The 21,818-nt window shown below is 41.0% G+C and overlaps 1 protein-coding gene across 4 annotated transcripts in view; it reads left to right on the top strand.

The window, feature by feature from the left end:
- The window catches only part of PLAGL1 (PLAG1 like zinc finger 1), a 43,839-nt gene that overhangs the window by 9,978 nt on the left and 12,043 nt on the right, over positions 1–21,818 (top strand). The window contains exons 1-3 of one of the 4 annotated variants that reach the window (XM_042889078.1): positions 4,458–4,517; positions 7,485–7,527; positions 21,492–21,647. In XM_042889078.1, coding sequence (XP_042745012.1) covers positions 7,509–7,527; positions 21,492–21,647 — 175 coding nt within the window. In that variant the 5' untranslated portion in view covers positions 4,458–4,517; positions 7,485–7,508. Of the gene's footprint in view, positions 1–4,457; positions 4,518–7,484; positions 7,528–16,984; positions 17,141–19,694; positions 19,745–21,491; positions 21,648–21,818 lie in introns of those variants that run through there. The other 3 variants (XM_042889072.1, XM_042889083.1, XM_042889089.1) reach the window with 3 other exon arrangements.

Below are 21,818 nucleotides of genomic sequence, written 5' to 3'. Positions count from 1 at the left end.
TACATGCTGTCATTCTGGGAAAACAAGAGCTTCAACTCGTCTTTAGCTGACAGCGGGGACCAACTTTTTCCTATACCTGAGTGATAGATATGCTGACTATGATTATGCTGACTATGAATGGTGATTCACTGAGTTGAATTTGAATCTGTATCTGCATTTATTCAGTGGTGGTCTGTGAGTCATGCCTTGCTGATTTTTGGAATTGTCATATGGTGTCATAATCAAAGGAAAAAGGAAGGGAACAGGTAAATAATATTTGGGAATATATACAACTTTTATTAGCCAATTATATCATCAGTCTTTGGAAGATTTGAATTTCTTTCTACTTATGTACCACAGGCATTCCAAGCATACCATGAAAACAAGCGCCTCTAAAATTAAGTTGCTTCACCAATAAAATAGTAAAAAAACCCACCGGTGTTCTCTACCTAAATTCCTTTTTCAAGTGAAAACTTGTGGTAGTTTCTGGATGAAATGATGCTTTTCCAGAACTGGGGTTTAAAGCCATTTAAAAGTAAGAGTAACACTCTGAAAGTGACATTTGACCAAATAAATTGAAAATTAGTATTTGCATAATTTGGCAGCAACACTACACTGAAACAGAGGATGCATCTGGATCGTGTTGTAGATATGTGCAAAGTTTGTGAGTGTCTGAAACTGGGAGTTTTAAAATCAGCATAATCTAGGCAAGGTGTGCAAAGTGTTGACCTTCTGATGACACATCTATTTTTATGATTTCAAAAGTTTGCTAAAAAGTTTGCTAAAAGTTTACTGCCAGCCCTTTCTGGTCACAGATGTGATTGTGGCAGTAGGTGGGAGCGTGTGGGCCCTCTGCCGCATTGGTCTGCTGGTCATCAGTTTTGGAAAGCAGGCAGCTTCTGATACATTAGTAGTGAGCTTGTACAAGGAGACAGTGTTAAAGCCAAGGCTTTTGTAAAACTTTTTTTAATTTCCAGGAATTGACTTTTTGAGGTGGGCTCCCCAAAGAGAACACAGACAAGGGAATCTCCCTATCAATCTGCTCATCTGTCAGTGACTGCCCTGCCTAAAAGTGAGTGCCTATTCCTAAAGGGAAATTGGAATTCGAGTTGAAAATGATGAGAATAGTTCAGCCAATGTGTTGAGAATGAATGTCTCACAGGAAATGTACTTTTTCACATGACTTCATACAAGTGGGTCTTGTGTTTGTTTTGTGCCAGCTCAGTCCTGAGTTTCAGCTAGTACACCAGAATCCTCTCCACAGACTCATTGAAATGGAAATGTTTCTGCCCTCTGCTGTGGAATGCAAATTATTTTAGGAATGTTCCTGGGTCTTGGGGCTTTTTAAAACTCACACTTTAAAGCCTTTTTTAGCTTTTAAAAAGTGATTCTCAGAACAAAACAAGCATCTAGAAAGATAATTGGTGCCTTGATCTCGACCCAGCAAAATACAGAAGCAGAAGTGTGGGTTTGTCTTCCTATGTACAAACAGTTCCCTGAAAGTCAGTGGTTGTTGGACATGGGAAACGCAGAAATCCTTTTCTGGATCATGGTCAAAAAGGAGGATTTTGCAAAGCCAAATGACACAGAAGCCTTTAGTATGGAAGACCAGCACAAGATACCCTTTAGTATAATGCTTTGGCATCTTTTGTTGCTATCTCTGTTTAAAAATACTAAGCAAAGTACTTGCTTCATTTTCTGCTGTATATCTTTTGCTGACCAAAGTAGACCAATATCAAGTGGTAGAAGGTTAGGAAAATGATGAGAGACAGTGCCATATTTCAGAACAGGAAAAACTTCTAAGGAACAAGGTTTGGAATTTTTTGATCCTTGTGTTTCTGGTTTCAAGTCACTGGATGTAAAATGGATTTGCTTTTAATGAAAGTTCTGATTTTTTAATATATTTTTCTTAAACTGAAAATACGCTTGAGTAGATTTGGCCCATATTTGGATCATATTTGATGGTGCTACACCTCAATATTGTCATAATTGTAAGTTGGAATATCAATTGGTTGGTGCAAGGAGTGAAAAGGCAGGATTTTTGTAATGTATTCTGTTGAAATTTAATACTCTGTAACTGTTGCAAATAACAGCTAACTGATGAAAAAGTGACCAAAGTCAATAGCATGTCCAGTCTCATGAAGTCACTGGACATTGACAGTGTTCTTGGTTGCTTTTCATTAAAGAAACCATGAGTTTCTTGAGTGCATAATTGTTTGCCCCCTGTCTTCTTAAGATTCTGTTTACTGTTCTTTTACTGCTTAGTCCTTTGTAAAAGACAGATGTTCCATATAGAGCTCCTGATTTTCATTATTTTTTATGTTTACCAAGAAGACTTCCTTACAAAGAACTTCTGCAGTACCCCTGAGCCAGATTTCTAGAGATGAGACACAAGTGTTTATGTGTTGCTCGGGTCCCACCAGGGAAGGGTCAGTATCCTCCAGAACAAAGAAAAATATTACAGTGTTATAACGGTAAAAGAGTTATGTGTGGGGTGGCACATGGTCACCTGGTGAGGGTGACATCTGTCTGGCTGTGACTCACCACCAGCAGCATAGGAAAGTGATGCCAGGTGGGAATAAACGTTTCATTCACTGTTTTATAATTATAAAATAATTCCATGATTTGAAAAAAAACCCATAATTTTAGTAAAGAAAATGCACAGGTATATGCTGTTTTACTTGATTATTATAAAAGGATTTATGTTTTCATAATTTTATAATTTCATGTTTAGTGTTATCTATGGTAAAGGATTCTATACCTACCTGTAGTAGGTGTGAAATGCAGAAAATTTTACTGTGGGATCTGTTTGAATTGTAAATATCACAAGCCAAATCCTGATTTTGGATACGCATCTGGGGCTGATACTAACTTTGGCCCTGTGTTTTACTTTATCCCCTGTTAATACTCTATTAATACTTACTTCATTTCTGTATTGTTGTGATTTTCCTTCCTGTTCATGAATTCAACAAAATAAATGTCAGCAGAAATGCCCAGCACAAGAGCTAGCAATAGCCAAAAGAGAACAAGTAGGAAGCGCTAATGGGATTCTAATGCAATGTAGTAGATGCATTAGGTGTTTTCTTCTAACAAATATAACCTGAGGCATAAGGTATGCTGAAAGTTAAGCCTGGGCAACCAGTTTCTATTGGGGGGGAAAAAAGAGTCCTTCCCGATTTAATCTTGATATAAGTAGGTTAAGTGTGGTTTTCCTGTCACATTTGTGCATGTGTATTTTAGAGACATCTGCAACTGTGTTACTTAGTTTAGATGTCTTGAAAAAATGCCTTTACTTGCATTTTACCTTTACTCAGTTATAGTGTGATAAAAGATGCTTAGATAAGAATAAGCCATCTGTCTTTACTTAAGAATATTGTGGGTCTATAACAGGTTTTACTGCATGTTCTTCAGATACCTGAAAAACAGCAGCCTCCCCTTTTCATCTGCATGAGTAAGTGGAGAGATGGCTTCATGGCATCAAGAGCCTTACAGCAACTGATGAACTAATGCATCTCTCTGGCATGTGGCATGATGCTGAGGTGCATTTTTGAGCCATATGATGTCAAATCATTACTTCTGATTATAGTTCAAAAGTCATCATCCAGGTCTTTGTGCATGACATGGTTATCTCTTGCAGACAGCGTGTTCTCTTGTCATTGGCAGATGATGCAAGATCATGATGCAGATGCAAGGGTATCACTCACAGCGTGTGTTGATATGACAGCTTTTCCCATTGCAACTGCTCCTACCTGGCTCATGCAGAAATGTACTCCACAGCCAATTCTTCTCCTCCATAGGCAGTGCAGAACCCGTTCTCACTTCTTTTGCCGGTGCATAAATGCTGCTTGCCACTGCAAGGCACTGAACTTCTGTTCATCCAGTGAGCCTGTAACCCATGCTTTGCCCTCTGTGAACACTGTTGACTATCATATTCAACTTCAGCTCCTACTTAGGATAAGCACATAAACCAATTTCCTGATAATGAGAGAACACAAGAACCTCGGGAGACTTTGCCTCAAATTAATTGTAAGGGCTGCAGTTTCCTTGTATGGAAAACATTCCCCACTCTGTTCCTTGTCTTTTTCTGCCCTTCCACTGGTGAAACATGTCAGTATCTTAAAGCAGCCTCAAACAAGCTTTGGCTTTGTGAGCAGCATGGCAAGTTAGGTTGATATACCTGCAATGCTTTGTGTAAAGGCCGGTGTGGTTTACAAGTGGTTTACAAGTAAAACCACAGAAGGCTGGCCAACGGGAATGTTAAACTGTGGCCAGCATGGCCAGAGGCCAACCATCTAAGTTTAGGTTGACAAGTAGCCAACGTGGCCAGAAACCACCAGGCACTGTGCCTAGCTGGCACAGATGAAGAGACTGCTGTGACTCTACATGTGCCATTTAGAGTGTGTTGTTATCCTCTTGATTGAAGGGCGGTACAGTGTGCAAGAGGTACCTTCGTACACCAAAGGGCTGACCTTGGAGCGGGAGAGATGGTGGTTTTCTGCAGCTAGAAGGAGGGGAGAGGTTGTGAGTTTGTGTTGAGGGTAAGTGCGGGAAAGGTCTGGCTCAGCTTGTGAAGGAGCTTTTAGTTCTGCTTACACTCCCTTGCCTCTGCAAATACTCCCTGCTGCACTTATCTTCACCCTGTCAGAGATAACATGACTGACTGCTGGAAGAGGAGCAGTTACTTGTGTTGGTGCACCTGCTGCTCTGTTGCTCTGTGAGCGGTTTGTGTTTCTGCAACTGGGATGCCCTCAAGGAGGTGTTTGCTCTTGGTCTGCAAACTGTGTGCTCACCAAGTGCCAAACTTGGGCACTCAGGGATTGCTGCCACTGCAGTCCTGTCAGCATGGGCAAAGGGATGGGGTCACATATGGATGCCATTAAAGCCTGCTGTTCCGTCTGCAAGGCCTACATTCATGGAAATTGATATCATAGACAAGTGCCTCGCCCTTAGCCAGAATGGAGTCTAACTGTGAAGTATTTTATGGTTAGTAGAAATCAGGAAACTTGCTGCTTAGAAACCCTGTTCTCAGCATGACTGTTTTCATCTGGGAAAGAGGACTTGCTCATGTCTCTTTAGCATCCAGGCTTCTTTACTGCTTCTGTCTCACATCTTTTGTCTTTGAGTGGCACTGCATGTAGACAGTTCATACTAAACTATGTATTCACCGGAGACACTGTTTTGGCAGAAGATAGAAGTTACAGAAGAAAAGTTGAAGTGTTGGTGCTTCTGTTTCATGCCTTGTCCTCAATTCCCTTGATCTCAGACAGAAAGGATGCATTGGCAGTCTGGCTGCCAGTTTTCTACCTGGCTTCTTGTAAAATGAGAAATGGCAATACTGTAAGACTTGATTCATTTGCTTAAACATAAGCTTCTAGTGTTATCTGAGATGTCCTGGGTAATCCTGCCCTCCTGCCTGTCCAGAAGGGGCTCATTTTCCTGTGTATTATGTCTACCAGCCTCACATAGGTGCTTCAGATATCCTAGGGCATCTCAGAGGGCACTGGATGCTTATGTGTGAGCAACTGAAGCGTCTTTCCTTGTAGCGACTTCCCTGCTGAGGGTCTCTAATGAACTGCTCCCTATCAGTATTATCTCCTCTATGTCAGGGAATATATGCATCCGAAAAGTGGGAGTAATCTTCTTGGTTCTACATCGAAAATTAGAACTTTTGAGAATAAAGACTCAGTATGCCCATCAGCTACCCTTCACCCCTGTCCCCTTTAAAGAGCAATGCATGTACTTGTCGTCTATTCCGTGAAGGCAGTGTAGGCTTGAAAGGCATGGCTAAGTATGTGGGAAGCAAACACCAGGTAGCTCTGTGTATTTCAAGGTCAGAACTCTTCCAGTTTCAGAGTGAAGCATCTAAAAGTCTGTGTTTTCCTGTATGTTACCTTTTATGCTCGAATTGACAATTTAAGTCCATGGGAGTTTGATTATGTTGTGATGAGATGCATGGTAAGATAGCAACTCTGACTCACTAACTTTGCTTGTCATGAACTTAGGACTGGGTCTGTAATCACTTACAAACAAGAATATCATCAGCATAATTACTCTGTTGCTCAGCAGCTATGATCTGTTCACAAATCATTGAGTAAATGGTGGGGTAATGCTCATTGTGGCTTCTTGCCTATCCAGGGACACGTGGTATGTCCTCAGAGTCAGGTGGCAACTTGCATGCTTGTAACTGTTCATCAGAATAGATTTTTATCTTCCCAGGCTTGAAAATATTACTACAGTGTGCTCCTGAATTGCAGGAGATAGTTAGATAGCAGCTTCCTCATCTTGCTGATGGATACACCAGGCAAAGTCACAGCTTCTTTCTTGGCATGTTCTCCGTAGTTAGAACCATAGAATCATGGAATCACAAGGTTGGAAATGACCTACAAGATCATCTAGTCCAACCATCTCCTCATCACCGTTGCCACCACTAGCACAAAGTAGCAGTAGTTCTCACCAGCTCTTCTCTTCCTCATTGTGCTCTGCATTTTTCCTATCTTACCTACCACTTCTGTTTTCCACGAGTCTGTTTCCTGCTCAGTTATCATTCTTCGTTGTCTGTTTTTCCTGTATTGTCTTCTTCCAAGCTTCTCTCAGTTCTCCTGATCAGTTCCAGTTAATCTGGAAGTATCTGACTAGCAATCATTGTATCTTTGAGCCATTCCAGTCAGCAACAAAATACCATTTTCTTCACCAGTGGGAAATTTTCACCTTAAATCATGTACATGTACCTTCAGTCCCTACCCAAAATTTGGATGTGGCTAAACAGCACATGCTGATGTGATTCTTACTGTTACTTGTGCATCCTCTTTTTACTGCCTGCCTTATTATTTATCTTGCTTTAAGCAGCCGTATCCACACATTGAGATTCCACAATGGTAGACACTGCTGAGACAACTACTACAAAGGCAGACTCTGCTCTTACTATAAACCATTGTAAAATTTCAAGAAAAAGACAGTGAACAAATGGGAAAGGAACAAGATGAGCAGAGTTCAGCAGGAAACTAGAACTCTGCAGAAGTCTTTCAGGAGTGCGAAGAAAGTGCCTTATCCTGTGTGTAGTTAATATTCCCTTTGACTTTGCTGTGAGGATACTTAAGATGAATACCAGAAACAGCAGGCTTAAACACAAAATGGCATGCATTGGGGTATATTTTCACAGTGCTTGAAAATTCTGTTTTTGTAATACATGTTAATGAAGAAGTGGGGTACATGTTAATGAAGAAGTGGGGTATAGCAAATTGTTCCAACTTAATTAACATGCATTACTTTAATATTGTTTCACATTGTTTATGAAATGAGCTCATATATTAAGGAGTTAATAATAGACAGATTCACTCTTTTCCTTTACTAATTGAAATTTTTCCTATTTAGATTTCCCTAGATATGTTCTTCCTGTTTCTTAGAGAACTAGAAAAAAAAGATGTGCATGGTAACTAGCATGAATTTTAAACAGGAACAGTGCTACTTCAGAAAACTGATCTTTTTGTTTCATTTATTTCATGTAGGTTTCCTATGCCTGATCTGTAAACATGTCCACAGACCTGCTATGTAAGTACATTTCTGTCATCTCACAGTGATTTTTTTGTACCATATGTTTTTATCAAATTCCCAGATGTGCTCATGATTGATGTCTTGTATCTTAAGCATAAAGTCTGCTTTTACATTTGCGTTTCTTCTGAGACATCTGTGGAACAATATTACCATTATAATCAATGGGATTATTCTTGGAGTAAGGCATGACTTAATATGAGTAAAATTGTAAAAATCTGGCCCCTGCATAAGAACAGACAGATTCATTGAGGCTTTAAAAATCACAGTTCTGTTTTAAATATTTCATCTCTCTTTGCACAGATACTATCCCAGATTACTACCAAGTGGTACGCTTGGGGTGTTTAATCACTTTGTCAATTTAACTCTTGCATTTCAAAGACATCATTATCCAAACCACATCCGAGTCTCACTCCTCATCTCAATTATCCATCATTTTTTTCCAGCAGCAAAGAATATGCAAGTGGCATATTCTCATACTTTGCTGTCATAACTTCTGCAAAAAGCTACTACTTGGGTCTGCCTGATACTCATGCATCTGTCACTGCAGCCTATGCTATCTGCAGCATTAAGCTTGACTTTATTCTGGAATCCTTCCAGTGCCTCAACTGCCATTTTGGAAACCCATTTTGTCAGCCTCCAATCCCTCCTAATGAAGAGCAAGGAAAAAATATATTTTTGTCAATAACTGTAATCAGTTAATAGATAAAAAAAGCAGTAGCAGCTGACTGGTAAATAACAACTATTTGTGGAGGCGATATATTTACTTCAAGCTATTTCAGAAAGTGATATTTTTGAACTTCATCTGCCAGCTGGTAATTGTGTATCATGCTTGAGTTCTGTTTAGATACAGAAGGAACTCTCAAAGATTCATAAGGAATGTAGTATGGGTGACTGTTTCATATACAACAGGCAGAACTGCTGTCAGGAGTGCATTGTTAAAAAACGGAAAGGGTAGGGTGACTGCACATTAGTTCTGGTGTGAATCACTTAAGACTCCTTGACTCTGCTCAATCATTTAAGCTGGTTCATCCATTTTAGCTAATCTATACCCAAGCAGTTTCCTTTTTCACTCTTCAGCTCAGTCTCAGCATCAGTCATGCTTTCCCTAATGATCACCAGGTTAAGGAACTTAACGTGTGAGGAGAGGCTGAAGGTGTTATTTGTGCTTAGCCTGGAGAAGATAAGGCTCAGGAAGAGCTGGTCATTGCCTTCCAGTACAAAAATGGTGGTTATGAAGAAGAAAGTGGATGTCCTCTCTCCACAAGGATGAATCATGGTGAGGCAAGGGCCAGTGGCCATGGACTGCTTCCAGGGAAGTGCCTTTGAATGTAAGAAAAAACAGTCTTTGTACTGGGATCAATTATGCATTGAAATAGGCTGCCCAGAGAAGCAGATGAATTTACTATTCTGGAAGTATTAACAATACAGCCTGACAGTGTCCTGGGTGAAGATGAGGTGTTTAGTCACGTGGACCGTGTGCCAGGTGGTCTCACCACCGGGAGGCAGTCTGTGGCACTGATGACCACAGCATCATCTGTCACTAATGCTTGGTTCAGAGCAAGGTCAGAGCCTAGGATTAGCAATCTTGTTCCAGGTCACCTTAACAAGGAGCACATATATAATTAAAAATAAAAATCTAACCAAACCAGAACAAACCCCCTTGGATTCCTAGGAAAAAAAATGCTGCAGGCCAATTACACAAAGAAAATGTCATGGCTACACAATGCAGGGGCTTCTGAGGCCAGACCTCAAATTCCAGTTACTATGTCTTCAAGCCTGTGGAAGTAATCCAAAAAAGCCAGCATCCCAGTGAAGTTTCATTACAATGAATTGGAGGTAGCTGTGTTTCTCTGTTTTCGATGGAGAAGCTAAGGGCAGAAAAGAGGAGAGTTTATAAAATGTCTGCAGCTATTGAAGCTCAACCGGTCAGGGAAGCAGCGGACTTCCCTTGGAGCTTGTTTTCCTTTTTATCCTTGGATGAACTAGCGTGCAGTACATTATGCTGCCTGAATGTAGGGGTTTGTCACGGTCTGCACTGGGGCTGTCCTGGGAGTGTAAGAAGGTGATGAGTGTGAATGAAGCACGCGGTGGTCGCTGGGGCTCCAGCCCAGTCTTCAGGAAACCTGTCGCTGCTCCTCTGAGAGCCGTGCAGGAAAGGAGGTGGGTCTTTGATCCCTTTGTTGTAGCTGCTCCCTGGGAATTTGCTGAAATCAATGCCCTGTTTTCCTGAAGAAATGAATGGCTATGCCTAACTAGCTTTGTGAAGCTCTGGGGAATTCACTCCCTCTGTTTATTGACAGCTGAAAAGGAGCACATGGTGCTGAATGGGTCCTCTTGTGAAAACAAAACAGAGCAGAGCTAGACTTAGTTGAACACAGGGGCATTTGGAAAACTCTGCCGAAGGAAGATGGCATGTTTCCTGCCACCTTGCACTACAATAGTGTGACTTCTTAATAAAAGTGCAATTTAAAATAAGGTAAGGTTTGTTTTGAATTCCTACACATAGCACGGTTATGAAATCTTTGCATATGTATTCTTGAGTGCAGAAACAATGTTTGCATTGTATTGTGCAATGGGAAACACCTTAGTCTTGTGCTGTTTTTAGCTTCTGTGTATGTTCCCTTATTCTTTGATTAACGATGATTAATGAATATGAATAGTATTAGGAAATAACTTGGCATCTGAATCTTGTCGTCAGGCTCTTACCATCAGTCTTTTATGTAGGCTATTATAAACCACTCTTTACGTCTTTGAGGATCAGATGAAATGCGTTGGATGGTTTCTTGACCAGTACAGATCGCTGTGTTAGCACTTTTGCACATGGCAGATGAGTAACCGGAGTCTCTATCTGGCAGAAAATCTGGGAGCCTCAAATCTCTTTAAATGTGTTTATTCCCAAACCTCTGTTTCTGTGTATAAACTCAAAGACAAGAAATGGATCTGTCTTTATGCATGCTGATTTTAGAGGTAGAGTTGTTTTTTCTATGACAGCAAAGAATAGCAAGAGGAGGACGATAACAAGGAAGCGGTATTTTCTGCATGAAAGTACAGAAGTTTATCGGCCTAAAGGAATTTGGTGTGTAATTCATATGTAAATTTCCTACTGAAAACAGGAGAACAGATACCAGAGTTTGTATATTAGTTTCTGCGGTGACTGGAAAGTTTCTGAGCTCATGTAGCTACAGTTTTCAGGTGAGGGCAAGTTCTGAATGCAGGAAAATAGTAATGTCACCTCGTCGTTTGCCTGCTCAAGTGTAAGGGCAAGCTCTGGGCGGAATAGTAGCTATTGTGCTGTCTTGTTCTTTGCAGAGAAGTGGGAATTACTTTTTGTGTGTGTGTGTGTGTTGCAAACCTGATCTGAAGTATTTCTGTTTGTGCAATTGTCTGAAAACTTTTGAGTAAATCCCATAATTTCAGTAGAAGTGCTTGGGAGGTTTTGTATTTTATTGGAGTAGTTTGCATTCCTCAGTCTGGCATTTTTTCTTTGAGTGCCTTAGAACTAGCAATCTTCCATGTTTTGTCTCATTTTGCTCTTCTGTGCTGCAGATAACTTGTCTGTTTTTCTTGGAAGCATTGAGGTTCCATGTACAAACAAACTTTCTTTAGAATAAATACTTTGTGATCCCAAAGATAAAAGCATGTAGCCTAAATGTAAATAATCAGTATTTTTTGCTTGTGGGTTCTGCCTTTAAATTTCCAGGTTTTTCCAAGTGAAAAGAGAAACAAAAAATGTATGATTTTGAAAAGGGTATAAAAACAATCAATTTCAAGCAGGCTGATGTTTATTTTTGTGAGCTGTATTGTTGTTATACAAATGTAGCAGGAGGGATTTTTTTACATTTAAGTGTATTTATACATGATAGGCATTGGGAGGCACTAAAATTTAGAGGTAAAGCTTATTTAAAGCCAGCATTTTAGTTGGAAAAGAGACATTTTGTAAGGTTGCTTTATTAACATAACCTAGGTGTGTTATGAAAATACTGGTCAGTGAGGGTTTTGATTTCTGGGTAATTGTAATGTTCTAAATAAAAACCAATTATAGCTTGGGAAGCTCAATTGATCACAGCTTTTTTTGTGAGTATAAAGGAAAGGAGGTAGATGATTCACGTGTGACACAGAAGGTAGTATTTGTGTTCTGTTAATTGGATGATAAGGCAACAAAGAATCTTACATTTAACATACTGGACTGGAAAGCGTGTTCTGGCAAGACAGCTGTACCTTTACCACATCTAAAACTGGGGATATGTATGAAAATCAAATATTGCTGTGATCTGTTAGCAGTGTTGAAGCACAAAGTGCATAAAATAATTGAATTCCAACCAATAGAAGAAAGTATATTAAATACATTGTGGAATATGTGACCATATGCAGCCCCAGGTAAATATGGATATTAAATATTATAGTTGTACAAATACAAACCCGAGGAATGGAGCATTTCCCCTAAGACCTTGAACACCTGTTGCTCTTTCTATTTCAGCTAGGGAAGTACAAAACCAAATTGCTTGCAATTTTGCCTTCTAAGGTTGCTTCTTAGATTCTAGTATTAGAATTTAGTAGAATTAGATTCTAGCAGACTATTGCTTTTATTTTTGTGACTTCTGGAAGTAGTTTAAAGAAACTAGGAATCCCTCAGGAACAACTGTAGGTAGAGTCTTTGTGTTTTATTTAATCTCAAACTAAGGCATCTGTCAGTAGGAAGATAAATAGGGCTTTTTGGATATGCATTATAATCTGTGTTTAGAGTGCCTCCTCTACAGAAAAAAAATCTGTAGTCTTTTTTAAGCCCACAAATTTTTGCAACACTCACAAGTAGTTCTGTGATAATATTCTGTCATGTGCTGCGTAATTCTGTATTTCAAAGCAGTAGACTCAAGGCTGTCATTACGCCTAAGGAGAATAGCTATTGTAACAGAAATGTACTATACTGCTTCTCAATCTATTGATGCTATTTTTTTAATCCATGCTTTATCAGCATGTTAAAGAAGCATGGGTGGATGTAATTTCTTTAATACAGTATCAGTCAAGACATTAGAAATTATCCCTTGGTTCCCACTGAATGTCTTTAAGGTACAAAAAAATAAGTGTCAGTTAGATCTCAGGAGGAAGATAAGTAATGCAGCTAGGACACTTTTACATGTGAATATTCTTTTCACAGAAATACAGTTTTGTGTCTGTCGAAAAGAGCTTCCCAATGCCTGTTCTTAAGGAAATCACACCATGCCTTAAAAGAGGAAAATATTTTCATGGGGTCATAAAAGCCAGGGATGAGAGTCTCCAACCCATTTTACTCCCAGAGAAGCTGGGATCGAAGCATCCTGTGCGTTCTGGAAATCTGGCAAATAGGGCACTTCGTGCTGTAACAGAAATTGTTCTGTGTGTCCTCTCTTCTTCACAGAAACAGTTAAAGCAGTTCTGCTAAGCTGTTAAGCACACTCTATTTAGAACAATAGTGCTTCTAAAACAAGATGCCTGTATTCCTTTGTTGTAAATATACATGGGTTTTAGGATTCATGAGCTCAAAACAAAACTAATGTTTTTGTTCTTTTCGGTGAATTGAAATGCCCATAGGAGGTTTGAAATGAGAAAGTTAACTGATTTCTCAGTTTTATTCATACTTAGTTTCCCTGAAACTGCAGATTGTGAGTATTCTTTCAGGTCTGGCCCTCCAAGGTCACAACGGAACAGTTAGTCCTAAGTATTCGTATATTCACTTCTCCACATTAACTTCCTTCGTTCCTAATGTAGCTGGCTACTCAGATATTAGAAGAGCTAAGCATATAGATTCTTTTCTTTAGAGCTGAGTCCATGCTTTTATTCCCAGCAGTAGTGGTTTGTTTCATTTACTTAAATTGCCTTTACTTTAAATTTACTTAAATTACTTAAGACTCCTGCATCTACAGCTGCAGGATGAGTACAGCTTCTCTGTCATGCCATCCTCTTCGTGTCCTGCAGTAAGCTCATATTTCCTTCTCCAAAGCATGTCTACTTGCAGAAAGCAGCTGGAGATACGTTCCAATTTCTGGCATCTTTGCTGGGAAAGTTCCTGGAAGTCCAAACTGAAGGTTATGTGACAAAAGTGAGAGCAAGAATCAGTTTAGGATGGTTTCCTAAGGAGAGCCACTTTTGTGACCATCTGTCAATCTCCTCTGAGTGATATCTGACCTTGGTGGCCAGTAGCAACCAAGTTCAATGCAGAGTCTACTGACAGCGTGTTTCTGCACTAAGAAGAGACCTACTCCAAAGTTCCCTTTTAAGGGAGTCTTGCAAGTATTGGAAATATTTCAACTGATTAAGATGAAGCATTAGTCATTAGAATCTCTATACTTCATTTATCAGAACCGAAACCTTGATGTTGACCAGCCATGAATAAAACTGTCAGCCACTGTTAACATACTTGATATGGTTGTGTGTGTTTGTACGCACATGCTTTCGGGTAGATGTGTATTATACAGATGGGCGTTCAGGAAAACATGCGTAAATTACAACAGTAGTATTAGCTGCTAAAAGATTTGATACTAAAATAAATCAACCAGTCTGCCAAAATCTCCACCAAAAAGACGTGCTTGAGTCCAATTAGAACTGTTTCTGCTGTGGACAGTAAAACATCTGCTGCAGGGAGTCACAGAATATGGCTCAGGAGCCATAGGGTGCTCACAAGAAGCTTTGCTTTGGCTCCCCTGGTGGTTGCCTGTGTCTGTGTGGATGGTGGGGTTTTCTTTCTGCTGTCTACAGTACTGAAGCAGTTTGAGCAGTGCTAGCAAGGATTGACCTGCCTCAGCATGGCTGTGGCTGGCAGGTAGCAGTAGATGGGCAGCAGGAGCTTTGGCTCCCTGGGAGCCTTTGCTGGGCCTTTCAAAGGATCAGGCTGCGCAGCCTGAAGCTGTTTCTTGTAAAAAAAACAAAACAACAACAACAACAAAAAAAGCAAGAAACAAAAACAAAAAACAGAAACAAAACCAGAAAACACAGTTTTTTCTGTCAGTTTGCTGTTAACCTCCATCCCTGGTTCTGGATCTAATTTTATGTCTTCATGCCAAGCCAGTAGAGGGAGGAGAGAAGGAAAAAAAAAAAAACAACTGAAAAATCAAGCTGCATTTTTCAATTTGATTGTTTGCAATGTGTTCAGCTTTCAGCAGTGAGAAGAAGTCTCTTTGTTTGCACTGATTAGAAGCTATTACATGTAAACTACAGGAAGTGACTTCATTTGAACGGTACATTATGTGTATGGATTTTGATAGCAACCAAAACCCCATGTGGTGTACCAGAAATGTGACATGTACATCTTAGTCTCAAGAATAACCAGAATATATTTTTTTAACTTAGCTTTCAATCAGTGCTTTGATCTGAAGTCATTTTTAGGTGAATGAACCTATCAAGAGCTTTGATAAACTTGTTAATCTGCAGCATGAAGTTAAATTTGATAAACACACCTGCATACTTTCCCTGCTGTTTTTTTTTTCTTTAAGTTTGTGGTAAAGTCCTATAGGACACTTCCCTTTCAAATATTCAGATAGTGAAGATACTTTTTCAATTCTCTTTGCTGGGAAGGCTGTAAGGTACGGGAGAGCAGAGGTATCCTGCTGTACGTCCTTCTTGATTCCCTGTAGAATCTGCTGTACACAGTCCCTTCACTGAATTTTACAGCGCACCTGGGCTCCTTGAGTCTCCACTTATTTTGCTCCTAGGATGGAAGGAACATGGCAGAAAGCCTTGCATGGTTAGTGGAAGGATGGCATTTCTGGGGCTCTTTAAGTTCTTCCTGACAGTGCCAACAGTAGTCACAAGACAGAAACCTTACTGCTTCCATTAGTACTTGACTGTCTTCATGATTACTCTCTTTTAGGAACTAATAGTGAATCATAGTCACTGTTATCATTTATTTGTTCATGTAAGAAATAGTTTTGCTACTCTGAAGAGTTTACATGCTTGAACTCCTGTCTGTTGGGAAAATGTGTGTGTGCTTTGCGTTGCAGTCAGATGGGAGGTAAGCCTCTCTGGGTCCCTTCTCAAGGCTTACTTTCACCACAACAGGTGTGTGGGACAGGAGGGGATGCCTGGGCTGATTAGCACTGCTGGTGTACCAGCTGGGGGTGGATGCTCCATACAAGCTGGTTTCCTTCTCATGGGTGGTAGAAGTGATGTGATGAAAATGTTCCTCTGAACACGTGTTCTCACCTAAGGGCTGGGCTTACCTGCAGTGCTGGTCATGGTTACAGGGAGCTGACCTGATCTGCCAGTCTGACTGAAAGCATGGGATGGCAACAAGGCATGGTACTGTTTAATTTCTACTTCCAAATATAGTAACTCAGTTTTTAGGTTTTACATCGTAGTAGAATGAGGTCATGTTACTATAAATGTGCTTAATGTTAAGGATGATTGCCAGGATGTCTGCAAACCACCCATCCATCGTTCTCTTCCCAGAGGAGCATGGGGCCCCATGTAGGCGCTCATGCTCACAGTGCTGCTCATCCCTGCCAAGATCAGGACTGCTGCTCCACTGATTTTCACAAATAAAACAAATTCATGTGTGGGTGAATATGCCACAGTTTGCAGTCTTTACTCAGGTGAGCAGTTGGGATTACAAAGTCAGCCCTGACTGTGGTCAGCCTTGACTTTCTCCTCCCTTCCTCCTCTTTTTTTTTTTTGTGCTTAGCTAAGCAGCGTTAGCTCTCTTTTAATGGAAGGTGTTCTTCTACAAGGCAGAAGAGACACAAGAGAAAATGAAGTTCGACAACTTTAACGCTGGACTAAGGAGCAGTTATTACAGCTAAAGGCTGTCAGTCAGTAGAAAATAGCACAGTCAGTAGAAGTAGCACAGCAAAATATCAGAAGTTAAAGAGGTTAGAATAGAATAATTTTTTTAATATTCTGAACTCTGGAAACTGTAACTGGAGTTCTACTTCAGTGTAAGTTGGATGAACTGTTAATCAGTTAAGAGCTTCAGCTCCTTTGTAAATGAATGTACTTTGCGCATCAAACTTAGGACATGTAAGACTTCTTTCATAAACGTTTTTTCCAGAAGAAATGTGTGACAGTGGTCCACAGTAGTGGCAAAATAACTTGGGATTAATTGTTTGCTAATTGAGTACTTTGAATTTTTGCCAAATAAATAATGTTCTGGAACACGCTTTTCAAGTTTTTCCAGCAATGGATGCCTCAGAACAAACGATAGAGAAGGAAAGCCTCGCACACTTTTACACAAGAAGAAACAAAACTCAAATACTGCAAATGCAATGTATGCTGAGGGAGAAAATTTCAACAAGATATTTGTGTGATGTCCCTGTACATGAAAGCAGGGCAAGGGTAATGAAGCAGCACAGTTTTACTTTGGGGTAAATTACTGTTGTTTGCTATGCAAATCTTATGATTGTAATTAGACGTGGATTTGGAGTACTGTGTACACTGATCTTTGTTCCCTCTGTGCACGGGAGCTAATTCTAATGCTGCAAAACTGCACAGCAAATTTTGAGCACTGCTCGGCAGACCAGTCATTTCTTGCAGTGCTTCTTTGCAAGAAACGGGTGTTGTGAAAGGAAAGAGTTACCTCTGTGCTCACAGGGCGTGCAAGAAGTACTGCAGACGCCTTCAGAGACACTGAAGGAGGATTCAGGTACCGTAACATCCCTTAAGAGCAGAGCTTGGAGAAGATGCAGGAAGGTTGCCTGATAGGGATCTGGTTGTTAACAAATGATTTTTTAAAAGTTGTACTCTACAGCTGATTGGCCAAGGAGCTGGTGGTATGTTGGGGCTCTTGTGGCAGTGATTGCGTTCCTAGTATAGCTATGTATAGCTCTGTTATCTCCACAACCGGACTTCGTGTAACCGCAGCCCATGGCGCTGTGCCCACGCTAATGAGATCTCCCCTGAGGCCGGGCTTGTGTCTGTGGGGGTGGCACTGCCCAGGGATCGGGCCACTGCTTTGGAAACCTGTGTTTGTTAACTGTGCTGGAGTCCAGCCTGACTGCCGCTACCTGCAGGAGTGCGGCCCCATGAAGGGCTGATGGCCCTGCGGTTGTCCTGAGGGAAAGGAGAACGGGCCAGTCTGTAGTCTGCAGGATTGCCAAGGAGAGCTGTCACTTGGATTGAGGGAAGCACCTCTGCGCTGAGAATGGCTCAGGTATGGCAGTCAGCCTGCTGTGGTCAGCTGGCGGGTGGAAGTGTGTCCTGTGGGCACTGAGGCTTCTGGCAGCCTCCTGACAGCCAGGCAGAAACCAGCCGTGCTGCATGCAGTAGAATAATATTGTGCTGGTGATGGGATCTGCTAGCTTGTGTGGTTGAATCTGCAGGTAGATAAAGTGTTGCTTGGAACTCTGTAAAATTCTTTACAGGCAAAGAATGAATTAATATCCTGTAGGGGATCATTGTTGCTCTGAAGGTGAAGTAATGATCTGCTTTTTACAGCTTGTAGTTCCTGTGAATGCTTCATTTATTTTTGTTGCCTGTAGATTAAAGGAGCAACAAAGCAGAGGCATGGAGGCGGTTTTATGATTTCCTTTCATGCTTGTGCATTATCACATATTGTTGTAAACATGACATGGAATCCATTAGTCTTATTTGTATAAATGTAAGTTAAGGGAGCAGAGAGACTGTAAAAGCATCAGGCAGTATACTAATATTCCTAACAAAAAGCAGAAATACGTTTTGAGTGTTGCAAACTAGTGCCACTGGTGAAGCTGTAACGTTTGCATTTCTTGCTCTGTAATTTAGCATTGAATTATGAAGGATTGTGAGTTGGTCTGAAATTATCTCCAAGGAAGAATGTAACAAGACGATTTTGTGCTGCTAGTTTTGGGGGAAGAAATTGCAAAGACCCCCCTACTTCCCAGGGGATTACCTAAGGCTGTGGATACTCTCAGCAGTTACCATATTTACAGTGGCCCGGTCTTGTGCTTCTGGTATACCCAGCAATTTTCAGCATGCAGTATGCATTCAGAGTCAGGGTTCCAGGTGCATCAATATGACATCAGAAATAACATGAAGTAAATGTAGTTTCAGGACTGGAACTACAGTTGAACCGCTAGATCAAATAGCAGTCTTCATATCCCACATCAGGAAATGCAGATTATCCTAGAGCAAACATTGGGTAGGTCGGGATGTTTCATGATGCTGCAGTGAGACTTCAGGCCAGAGTCTGCAGCAAGGTGCTTAACGAGTGCATGTATCAAGAGATACCAGGCTGCCAGAGTGCCAGCTGAAGTGGGTGGGAAAGCCAATTAGCTTAGAGTAATGTCCTAAATGAGAGCTGCTTCCAGCTCTGGCAGCTGGTTTGTCACGTTCTCCAGGCCAGCACCTCAGTTTTGGCCAGAAACCTTTCTCTCAGCTATTTATTTGTGCTTGCATTATTTTCAGTTTCAAGGAGCATCCTAGCATCCTCCATGTATGTTATGAAGTTCAATTTGAGGATCATAGAATCACCAAAGTTGGAAATGACCCACAAGATCATCCAGTCCAACCGTCTGTCTATCGCCAGTAGTTCTCACTAAAGAACAACACAATGTCTAAACCTTCCTTGAACACCTCCAGGGCTGGTGATTCCACCACCTCCCTGGGCAGAGAGCGTTATATTTTTATTATTTTGAAACCTAATCTTCCCCCAGTGTGAATGGAGGCCCGCTGGCAGGTCACCACTATGCTTTTGGGGGCACCTGCAGTTGGTGGAAAGCACACGGATCAGGAGCAGAGATGTCACCATCAGTTGCTGGGGCTGTACCAGCAGGCTTTCACAAGTTAACAGCCAAACTGCCTTCCATGAGCTCATATTGCGGTCACACCGCTGTCTCTGTGAGTATCTGATGGCAGGTCTTTCCAATCAGGCCACCTTGCTTGGAAAATTCAAACCAAATCAGCTGCTCGTGCAGCAGTGGGATTTAACTGACAGAACAGCAGTGGTAATGTTGCAGGCTGGTTCAGAGGAGGCCTGTTGCGCCCGTTTTCCATGCTTTCTCCTCCTGGCCTGCCCGCTGCCTGCCCCAGGTCCTCTGCAGCAGCACTGCCCCAGGAGGGCTGCAAGGTTTGCTCAGGAGCTGGGCTGTGATGAATCACAGTGGCATGGCATGGAGTGATAAGGTCGTGTACTTTACGATTAGATACATCCTCCCTCTAACAGCAGCTCTTTGTCTCCCTTTTGCTTTTGGTAATGTTTTTCAGCTGTTTGCATAGAACAACTCTCCAAGCAGGAGCTGCACAACTCGAAACAAAGTCGCTATTATTCTAGGTAAGCCCAGGAAGCTGGTAGAGGACCCCTAATAATTTCGTTGCCCTCAGAAGACATAGATTGTTGGTAATCTATTTAAAAGCCTATTAAGTTAAACCACTCTGAAAATATTTCTTTTCTTGCAGCCTAGCTGTGAAGGACCTTCAGATACATAAAACAGTGTGTAACAAGAAAAATCTGTCTTGCAGCTGTATTTAGGATTTTTTGGGTGTGCATTTTCAGTGATGCTTGTAGAGTGGCATGTTCTTATGTTCTTTATCTGTAGCTCTAACAGAAGAAAAAAAAAATATGTAGATTTCAGCTGTTTGTAGTGCAGGCATGCAGTCTGGGAGCCATGAAAAAATAAAACTATTATGTGATCCCCAAAATACTGAAGAATATGGACTACTGCTGTGTTTTTCACTTGACAAATAAACAGGTCTACCTTCTCATTTACAGCTGATGGAAAGCCCAGAAAACTCAGTAGGAACACTTGGGAGTTATTTGGGGAGATTTTGGACTAGACTTGTAAGGCGTGTAATTTAATCTATTGCCTACTTTAGTTAACAAATGGAAACCTTTTGAAGCTATGCTGAATACTGTATTTGTGACGCTACTATCCTTTCTCAAGGATTGTCCCCAGTGTCTCTCCAGATGTTGTCTATGAGCCCTTATGCTTCTTTCTTTGGCTTCTAGCTTCAGCCTGGCCTGAAGACTCATCTCACCAGCCCCAGTTTTTGCTACAGCTTCCCTCAGCTTCCTCAAACTCTCTTGGGTGTTCTGACTTCGTTCTTCCTTTGCTTACTGTCACTTAGTTGAATAGACTTGCTCAAAAGAATTTTCAGAAGTGAAACAAAGTAAGGTAGTCATGGGTGATTTGTTGGTTCACTACTTTTGTTTCTACTGTCTACAAAAAGGTTTTGTGCACTGTTTTTCCCATCACTCTGTGTAACTCCAGCACTTGGATGTCTTCTGTTGAAGAGGATCATTGCCACATTTTGTCACTGCTCAGTACGAGTTTCCCTGGCAACCAGCCTGAGCTACGCTGAACCAAAAATACCTTAATGTGCTGGGAGAATGTCAGTATTTGCAGACGTCTTTCTCATTAGTGACTTCTGTGGATCGTTCATGTATTCTGCAAATGTGATTACTGTGAAACTATGCCTGGGAAATGTGGCGTGCCTCTTGGCTTTCCATAGACAGCACAGTCTGGGAATGCTGCCTTCAGTGGTTGTCAACTGAGTTGTGGCTGTAACACCTACTGTACTCATTTTTCATGATACACTAAGGGTCTCATCTTTTACTCAGCATGGCCTGTGCAAGATCACAAAGAAACTGTGATCTTTCCTGGGCTTCTTGGATCTCTGCAAGTTACCTTGATTATTACTAGCAACCTTGCCATTCTCATCTATATATAAATGCATATACCTTGATTTAAAGGTGCACATACTCTGAGCTCCAGTTTTGCTGCCATCCTAGTCTCTCTCAAATGTTGACAACATTTCCCAATGAGCTGTGTATAAATCTTTGGGGGTCAGGATTTGCCAGTGCACACAGGTGGGAATACACAAACTGGAGGTCTTATTTCAAACCTTCCTATTTCATTTTTGGCTTTCAGATAGTCCTTTCTGTACCTACCGTGGAAAAGTGCTGTAAATAAAAACATTGATAATCTTAAGGTGTGTTCTCAAGCAAGACAATTACTAGAGACTAAATTGGAGAGAAGTACTGCATTTTTAGTAATGAGTTCTCTTTTCTGGATTTGTAGGGTGTGAGGATTGCGGTAAAAGCCTTATAGGAGAATGCAAACTTCATGGACCACTCATCAGGGCTAAAGACAGGGTTATTCCTAGCCGAGCCCGTCTCACCCTACCTCACTACCTTACTCTGCGAGTGTTGGAGCTGCGAGCTGGAAACCAGCAGAGTAAGTATTGTAGCTTTTTTTCCCGCATGTCATAAAGAGAAAGCCAGTAATACTAACACTATCCCTTTTTATGCATTACTTAAGACATAATCTTCAGGTATTACCTGTATGAAGCTGAGTGTAACTAAACCTCAAATTCAGCTACTGTTATTTATGACTGATTTCTAGTCC

Source organism: Lagopus leucura, unplaced genomic scaffold (assembly GCF_019238085.1).
Source record: "Lagopus leucura isolate 7727_CA_CO unplaced genomic scaffold, USGS_WTPT01 Super-Scaffold_73, whole genome shotgun sequence".
NCBI classification, from domain to species: Eukaryota; Metazoa; Chordata; class Aves; order Galliformes; family Phasianidae; genus Lagopus; species Lagopus leucura.
The sequence above is the reverse complement of the archived record's forward strand: the minus strand, read 5'-3'. Positions and strand labels throughout refer to the sequence as shown.